We start from the raw sequence: 9572 nt of genomic DNA, 5'->3' as shown, positions 1-9572 counted from the left end.
GTTTTAATCATTTTTAAGTGTACAATTCAATGACATTAATTAATTTAAGGAGCCCTGGTGGTGTGGTGATTAAGCACTTGGCTGCTAACCAAAAGGTCAGCGGTTCTAACCTACCGGCCACTCCACGGGAGAAATATGTGGCAGTCTGCTTCCATGAAGATTGTAGCCTTGGAAATCCTATGAGGCAGTTCTGCTTTGTCTTATAAGGTCACTATGAGTTGGAATTCAACTTGACAGCAGTGAGTTTTGGGTGGGTTTAATTATATTTACCATGTTTTGCAACCATCACCACAGTTGATTTATGTCTCCCTAAACAGAAACTTAGTACTTTAAGTAATAACTCCCCATTCCTTCCTCCACCCAGCCCCTGGTAAAAGCTAATAAGCATTTGTCTCTATACATTTGCCTATTCTAGATATTTCATATAAATGAGATCATATAATATATGTCCTTTAGTGTCTAACTTATTTCACTTAGCATAATGTTTTCAAGATTCATCCATGTCATAGCATGTATCAGAATTTCATTTCTCTTTATGGCTAAACAATAGTCCATTGTATGGATATACACCACTTCTCACTTATAGACATGGTTAGGCTAAGAGTTTCATGGTTTTAGTTCTTATATTTAGGTCATTGATCTATTCTGAGTTAAATTTTATACATGGTGTGAGTTAGTGGTCCAGCTTCATTCTTTTGCATGTGGAGATCCTGTTGTCCCAGCATCACTTATTGGAGAGACTATTCTTTCCCTGATGGGTGGACTTAGCAGTGTTGTCGAACATCAGTTGGCCATATATGCATGGCTTTATTTCTGTACTCTGAATTCTGTTCTGTTCGTCTATAAGTCTATCCTTATACAAGTACGATACTATTTTGATTACTGTAGCTTTATAGTATGTTTTGAAATAGGGAAGTATTAGTTCTTTTACTTTGTTCTTTTTCAAGACTGTTTTGGCTATTCAAGGCCTCTTCTGATTCCGTATGAATTTAAGAATCAGCTTTTTCATTTCTGCAAAAAGGCTGATAGATTTTTAATAGAGATTGCATTGAATCTATAGATCACATTGGGTAGTATTGACATCTTAACAATATTCAGTCTTTCAGTCCATGAACATTGGATGTCTTTCCATTTATTTAGGTCTTCCTTAATTTCTTTCAGCCATCTTTATTGTTTTCTGTTTATAAGTCTTTCATCTCCCTTGTTAGGTTTATTCCTAGATATTTTATTCTTTTAGATGGTACACCTATCTTTAAATTCCATCCATCAGTATAGAGTACTATCTAGTCCTCATAATAAATCAACCTCATTTTTCAATAGTTCTAGATGTCATGGATAATTTGAAGTGTTGTTTGCAGTGGGACTTCCAAAAATATTAACTTCTGAATTATATATTTTAGCCACAATTATTCCTCTTTGCCAAGATCCCCGCCTGTCTGTCTTTATTGATTTGACGTCAATTATGGATTTACCTAATAAGACAGAAAGTGTAAGAGAAGGTAAGAAGACCAGATGGCCAGATTGCCAGATCCTTTTTGAAATGGACCCTGTCTACCAAAATAAGGTAAGCTTAAAAACAGTTCATCTTAAGGAATCTTTGTTTAAGGAACAGGAACCCACTGAAGTTATCTTTGATGAAAGGGGTTTGTTGAAAGATTAGAGTGTTAAGATTCATGCCAAATGGAAAACCATTCCAAGCTTATCTCCCCATCTATCTTCCTCATGATCTCTCATCTATGCTCACTTCTGTGTGTCTTGTCCATCTTCTACTATGCAAATGAGCTTTCTCTTTTATGACTATTTCATCATATGGCTTTTCAATATGTGTATTTGCCATGGCTCCAACTCTTGCCATTTGTTAATGGAAAACAAATTTGTTAATGGATAATGTGTTTAAATTTACAAGAGAATCTGATTGACTTAACTTGCGTCAAGAGTCTACCTATCCAAATTAGCTATGCCTTGAGTATGGGGTGAGGTCACACGGTGTATAAAGTTGCCCTTCCTAGGGCTATGCATAGGGCATACACGCTAAAACAGGATGGCAAGCAAGGAAATAAATGGATTGGTATTTCCAGTATATGGTTCAAAATAATATGTTAATTATAAAGTTAAATAGCTTAGTAAACCTTTATATAAAAGTCAAATATAAAAATATCATCTAAATTTTCTGAAGTCTTCTGTTTCCAACATACTTAGACATTTAATAGAAGTTCTTAGCAAAATGAACTCCACATAAGACAACTGTTATTTCAACAGAAACTATTAGCCATTAGAACACACTATTTTTTTTTTACCTTTAAAATAAAAATCTGACTAAGTTTTTATCATTTTTAATTACAGATTGTGAATCTTCTGACTGTTATTGGTAATTCAATGAGCCTAGTTAATTTGTACAGCTGCAAATTTCTAAAGTATTGTACCATTGTACAAAAAGCCAAAACCATGAGTATGAAAATGTCATCTATGAGAGGAGAATTGACTTCAGCACAGTTTAAGAAAATACTAGATAAATTCAGAAAGTATCTTAGATATATTGTGAATATGACCATTGAGAAGCGCATTGGTATTTTCAAAGTTATGAGCATTGATTATCAGTCAGAATGCTTAGTATATGTTGATGATGTCATAAACATGAGCCACACCCTCCTGCGATCTGCAGTTCAACAAAAGAATGCCAATCTATTGCAGGCAAGTATTTTGCAATTTTCTGTTGCTTAAGAATGTTACAGATTAGTCTATTATAATTTTAAAATACAAACTTAGAAAATAGACATAAGTATTATCTTCAGAAAATTCCAACGTTTATTACATTTATTTGTGTCTTGATCAAATGTCCCTTCCTCAAAGAAACCTTCTCTGACCACTGTATCTAAAATTGCACCCCATATCATTTCTACCTTCTTTCCCTGTTGTATCTTTATAACGTGTATCACTGCCTGACATTGTTATATATTCATTTATTTGTTGATCATCTCCTTCACTAGAATGTAAGCTCCAACAGGTTATGGAGTATGTCAGATAAGTCTTTTAGAACCAATACATGTTGGGGTTTCACTGTGTTTTAGGGCTGACCTCTTTTTAAGAAGGCTTCTGGGTGGGCAGAGCACAGTGGTTTGGAGCCTGTACACATATTTCAGAGCTGAGAAAGTGTGAAAATCCAGGAACACTCAAAATAACCTACCCATTCATTAATTATTTCTACCTATTACCCATGTAAGTTTCTAGGACAGATGTAGATCCTAGTAGACCAGCCATGGTCTATATAAGCTCCCTCAGTAGTGCCTCAGATCTGATTACCAATGTAAATTTGTAATAATAGTCAATATTTGTTCTTTTATTTAATCAGACCACAAATATTTATTAAGCATCTATTATATACCAAGTATTGTACTAGGTCCCTGGAATACAGTGATGGGAAGGATACACTCATTCTTGCATTCATAGAGTCTAGTCTAGCAGAAAGTATGTAGTCAACAGGGAGTTCTAATAAAATATAGCTACTCTGACATTAAAAGTAGATTGTGCTATAGTAATACAGAGCAGAAGTACCTAACCTAACCCAGGCAGGGTCATAGACAACTTGCTACATGAAGTTCTAACATCTAAAGGAAGAATAAGAATTAGCTGGCCAGTGGGGAGTGGTATGGAGGCAATGGGAGGAGAAGAGAAAGAATATTCCAGGAGTATAACTTAGATTCAATTTATATGACAAAAACAAAACAAAATGTTACAGTGGCTTAAACAAGATAAAATTAGTTTCTCAAGAAAAACTCCAGAGAGAGAGAGACAACCTAGAGCTGGTATGATGGCTTCATGAAGTCATCAGGAACATACGCTTCTTCTAGCTTATCACTCTGCCAATCATAGAGTGTGATTCTCATGCACATTATCCAGGATGGCTGCTGTCTTAAGCTAGGTTCTACAGAGGAGCAAAACCAGTGAAGCATATAAATAAATATATATAGAGAGATTTCTTTCTCACGCAATTGCGGAGGCTGGCAAGTCCCGAATCCGTGGGTCAGGCAACAGGCTGGAGCCTTCTTCTGACTCACGTGATTGTAGGAGCTAATGAACCCAAAATCTATATGTCGCCTTTTGCTTTTATCTCGCCAATTTCAGAATCTTCCGTTTGTCTTTAATCTTTGAGAGCTTGATTTTGATGTGTCTTGGTGTGTGCTTCTTAGTGATTTTAATGATAATCTTTCCTCTCTTGATCTAAAAACCAAACCAAACCCATTGCCGTCAAGTCAATTCTGACGCATAGTGACCCTATGGGACAGAGTAGAACTGTCTGACAGGGTTTCCAAGGAGTGGCTGGTAGATTTGAACTGCTGACCTTTTGATTAGCAGCTGAGCTCTTAACCACTGCTCCACCAGGGCTCATAATCAAATGCATTTCTCTATTATTAATTAAAAGCAAACTACTTTACCCAGTAACATGCTGTATTCCTCCACTTCATTTCCTCACCCCAATAAAATAAGATCTTTAAAATGGTGTCATTTCCTAAAGCTCGCCTCCTTTAAAAATCAGATGTTAGGATAATCTAACTTCTTTCTCCCCATGAACTACTAGTTTTCACTAAGTTCTCTGAGTACTTTTAGTTCTAATTACTACAATAGCAGTATGTTCCTTCTATTAAAAAATAATCTTTATATAGCACTTGTATATTCCCAGAAAAGTCCATCTTCATCCATTTAGCTTTAATTATTTAGAGTGGAATCAGAATCCAGTGTTTACAAGCACTGCTGGTGGTGCCAGACTAGCTAAATTCAAAACCTCCGGTTTCAGCTATGATGGTGAAACAAGCACTAGACTTAACCTTCTGCCACAAACAACTAGAAAACTGAACAAAATATATGAAAGAAATACTTTCAAACACTGGATAATAAGCAATGCAGGACTGTGATCCTGGAGGTAAAGGAAACAAAGAGCTGAAAGCATTTCTTCCTGGAGGAATTTTTGGACTGCACATATAAGGGGGGTGGAATAAAAGCAGAGCCTAGTGGCCTCACTGAGTTGAGGAGATAGCCAAAATTTGCATGACAGAGTCCTATAAAGAAGAGATTTGTGCAGAAAAAGCCCCCAAAATGGGACACTATGATTCTTTGCCAACTAGGCTTCACAGACATAGAGTAAAAGTCCACAAATTGTTACAAGCAGAACAATTTCCAGAGCTCACATAAGTCAGGTTCCAAACACCCAGGGTGGAGAATCTCAGTGATCATATACGGCATTTAGTGACGACCTCAGAGGATTACACATTAGTAATAAAGCTGAGTTATTCCTAAAGGGAAGGCCATTCTACACAACCAAAGCAAAGATTAAAAACAGGCCTCAAAGCAACCAAACTGATCTGCAAGTAACCACTTGACAAAATGGAGGACCAAGCCAAAACACCAAACCCATTGCCATAGAGTTGAATGGAGATCAGCACTCTTTAAATGAAGACAACAAAAACAAGACACATAGCATGCAATACAACAATGCCTAGTTTTGAGGCGGGGCCAAGATGGCAGAGTAGTCAGATGCTTCTGGTGGATCCTCTTACAACAAAGACCAGAAAAAACAACTGAACATCAAAGGCAGAGTTGAGGAACTGGACTGAATGGCGGGGAAGGAGAGACAGTTCGGAAGCAGTGAGGAGTTGCCAGACCTGACCTGGTGAGAGCCTGAGCCCTTCAGGCCTGATCAGCTCGGGGAGAGCAGTGAGGCAGGCAAGCGGCAGTGCTTGGGAGGTGGGTTTTCTGCACCGGGAGAGACTCAGCACCAGAGAGTCTACACAACCACCCAGAATCAGTGAGAAGCAGCTCTGGATCTGCGAAAGATAAGTAATTGCGTACGGCCTACCACGTGGATCAAAAACACCCCCTTAGGGAAAAACCTCTCTCCATTTATCTCCCCACTCCCTGCTCTGCACTGGATCCGGGACCGGCTTCAGCAATTACCGAGTCCCCTGGGCCAGAAGTAGGATCCGTCACACGCCCGGAGCCATTCTCCCTGCCTTGGAGAGTGAACAAATTAACAAACAGAGGAAAAAATAAACTGCCAGCTCCCCTAAGCCAGGAACCCAGGGTAGGCACAGCTCCTTTGCCTAGACACAGGCATAAGGGGTCTATGGACTTTGAGTGGCTTTCCCCCTGCATAGACTTGTGTGGGCCCATCTCAATGGCGTAGGCCCTCATTACCACAGTACAGCAGAGTATATACCAGAAGTCTAACTTCAACTGTTTCAGCTGTGAAGTGGCGGGTTCTTGACATTTGACACTGCTCTGCCCATTAAGCAGGGTCTTCACCTACCCACATCAGGGGCCTGAGGACTGGTGGCTCCACCCACACCACCTAGCCACCCGTGATAGGGGCCCATTAATAAGAGATGTGCCCCAGTCCTTACAGCCAACAGCATTGGGTGCTCATAGTCTGGCTGCAAAACCCACCCACCTATGTTCTCTAGGGAACAGGGACACAACTTCCTCCTGGACACTCGGGGGTGGCCCTCAGCCCCCTGTCTTGCTCAGAGTGTGTCCCCCTGCTGCAGCCAGATGCCTGTGCCTACACCAATCACTCATGCCTGTCTAGGACTGTAAGTGACAGCCTAGACCACACACTTTGTGGCTATCTACCTGGGCACCTGAGCTGAATCCATACAGGAGGAGTGGGCAAACTCCTGAGCTCACATACCAAGTAACAGATCTAACCACCTGGGGACAGGACATTAGAGCTTCAAAGGTGCCAATAATCAAACTAGCTCATATGAGCAGCCTATTTGGGCATATCAAAACAAAACGAAGCTAAGACACAGTAAGCAAACATAAACTAAATAACTTATTGATGGCTCAGAGACAACAGTCAATATCAAATCATATAAAGAGGCAATCCATGATGGCTTCAGCAAGCTCCCAGAATACAAAATCTAGAAATTTTCCAGAGGAGGAAAATTTCTTGGCATTACCAGAGACAGAATACAAAAGATTAATATACTGAACTCTTCAAGAAATTAGGAAGGGAATTAAGCAAAATGCAGAACACAATAGAGGAAATTAAAAAGAGAAGAGCATAATGACAAATTTAACAGGCTGCAAGAGTCCATAGAGAGACAGCAATCAGAAACCCAGAAGATTAACAATAAAATTTCAGAATTAGACAACTCAGTAGAAAGTCAGAAGAGCAGAATTGAGGCAATGGAAGTCAGAATTAGTGAGATTGAAGATAAAGCACTTGGCACCAACTTATTTGAGGAAAAATCAGATAAAAGGATTTAAAAAAATGAAGAAACCCTAAGAATTATGTGGGACTCTATCAAGAGGAATAACTTATGAGTGATTGGAGTACCAGAACAAGGGGGGATAACAAAAAATACAGAGGCAATTGTTGAAGATCTGTTGGCACAAAACTTCCCTGATATTGTGAAAGATGACAAGATATCTATCCAAGATACTCATTGAACCCCACATAAGGTAGATACCAAAAGAAAGTCACCAAGACATAATCAAACTTGCCAAAACCAAAGATAAAGAGAGAATTTTAAGAGCAGCTAGGGATAAATGGAAAGTCATCTACAAAGGAGAGTCAATAGGAATAAGCTCGGACTACTCAGCAGAAACCATGCAGGCAAGAAGACAATGGGATGACATTTATAAAGCCTTGAAGGAAAAAAACTGCCAGCCAAGAATTATATGTCCAGCAAAACAGTCTCTCAAATATGATGGTGAAATTAGGGCATTTCCAGATAAACAGAAGTTTAGGGAATTTGCAAGAACCAAACCAAAATTACAAGAAATACTAAAGGGAGTCCTCCAGTTAGAAAATCAGTAACATCAGATAACAACCCAAGACTAGCACATGGGGTAGAGCAACCAAATATCAACCCAGATAGGGAAGTCACAAAAGTAAATCAAAGCTAAAACACTGAAAATAGAGAAACAGATGTCAATACGTAAAAGATGACAACATTAAAACAAAAAAGGACTTAAAAAATGTAGACGTAGATTTTTTCACATGGAGAGGAAGTCAAACTGATATAAAGAAACAATGCCTAGTTTTCAGTCAGAAATTAATAAACATGTCAAGAAGGAAAATGTGACCCATAATTAAGAGATTAAAAATAAATAATTGAAATAGACCCAGAAATGAGAACATCATAAACATCAGGGAAGTGCACATTAAAAGTAAAATGAGATCCCACTACACATTCATTGGGATGGCTAAAATTAAAAAGATTGGCAATATCAAGTGCTGACAAGGATCTGGAGGAACTAGAACTCTCATATGTTGCTGATGAGAATGCAAAATGCTACAGTCACTTTGGAAAACTGTTAGGCTATTTCTTAAAAAGTTAATTGTCCACTTACCATTTGACCTAGCAAATTTATCTATGAGAAATGAAAACAAAGACTTGTACTCAAATTAGTCATAGAAATTTTATCCACAGTTGCCAAAACCTAGAAACAGCCCAAATGTCTATCAGCAGATGAATGGGTAAGAAAATTGTGGCAAATTTGTGCATTGGAATACTATTAAGAAATTAAATGAACTACTGCTATGCAGGACAACATGTGTGCATCTCAAAAACATGCTGACCAAAAGAAGCTGAACACAAAGAATACTTTCTGTATGATTTCATATATATGAAACTTGACCAAGACAAATTCAGTCTATAGCACCAACAAGCAGATAGGTGGTTTTCTGAGGCCAGGGATAGGAGTAAATTGTTTGGAATGAGGCACAAAGAATCTTTTTGGGGCAATGGAATTTTTTTTAGATATATATTTTGTTATGGTGTTAGCTACACAGGTGTATAAATGTGTTAAAATTTATCAAAAAATGCATTTAACATTTTTGTAAGTAAATCATGCTTCAATGCAGTTATTAAAAAAAAAAACAAAAAACTAGCTCTTCCATATACTATTTGAAAGACCTTAGTTAATATATTATCCTCTCTGTACCTTAGTTTCTGCGTGTGTAAAGTAGGGATAATATTACTACCTAACCTTGGAGGTTGTGAGAATAAATGAATTAAAGATTGTGAATCTCTTAAACAGTGCCTGGCACATACTGAGCACTATGTATAGTGTTAGTTACTATGAACCAAATTTCTATAGTTAGCAGAATCATGGTTTTTTTTTTCAGTTCCATAAAGTTGTTTCTGAGTTATTTTTTTAGGAACCTATTCTGAAAGTTCTTTTTATTGATCCTCTGTCTGGCTGCCTCATGCCCAGAATTTCTTAAAATAAAGTTACCTGATTAGGTTCCCACAGTTAGTAAATACCAGGGCTGGGATTCAAACGCAACTCTCTCTGATTTTAAAGCTTGTGCCTATAAACTCTGTAACAAAAGTGCGTATGCAAGCACCATAGTAAAATTATGAGTTAACAGTGGTTATCTCCGGCTGATGCCAAGAAATTTGGAAGACAGCTACCTGGCCAACCGGTTGGAAGAGATCATTGTTGGTGCCCGTTCCAAGGAAAGGTGATCCAACAGAAAGCAGAAATTGTTGAACAATACCATTAATGTCACATGAAAGTAAAATTTTGCCGGAGATAGTTCAAAAACGGTTGCAGCAGTACATCAA

At 38.1% G+C, this 9572-nt stretch overlaps 1 protein-coding gene across 1 annotated transcript in view; it reads left to right on the top strand.

The window, feature by feature from the left end:
• Positions 1-9572, top strand: part of DNAH14 (dynein axonemal heavy chain 14) — a gene marked incomplete at its 5' end in the record, with an annotated part of 387403 nt that overhangs the window by 54602 nt on the left and 323229 nt on the right. Inside the window, 2 exon segments of the mRNA XM_023730866.1 lie at positions 1401-1564; positions 2344-2691. Of these exon segments, the coding sequence (XP_023586634.1) occupies positions 1401-1564; positions 2344-2691 (512 nt within the window).

This window comes from Trichechus manatus, unplaced genomic scaffold (genome assembly GCF_000243295.1).
Source record: "Trichechus manatus latirostris isolate Lorelei unplaced genomic scaffold, TriManLat1.0 scaffold00039, whole genome shotgun sequence".
Classification (NCBI taxonomy): domain Eukaryota; kingdom Metazoa; phylum Chordata; class Mammalia; order Sirenia; family Trichechidae; genus Trichechus; species Trichechus manatus.
Note: the sequence above shows the minus strand (reverse complement) of the source record. Positions and strands in the feature narration are given on the sequence as shown.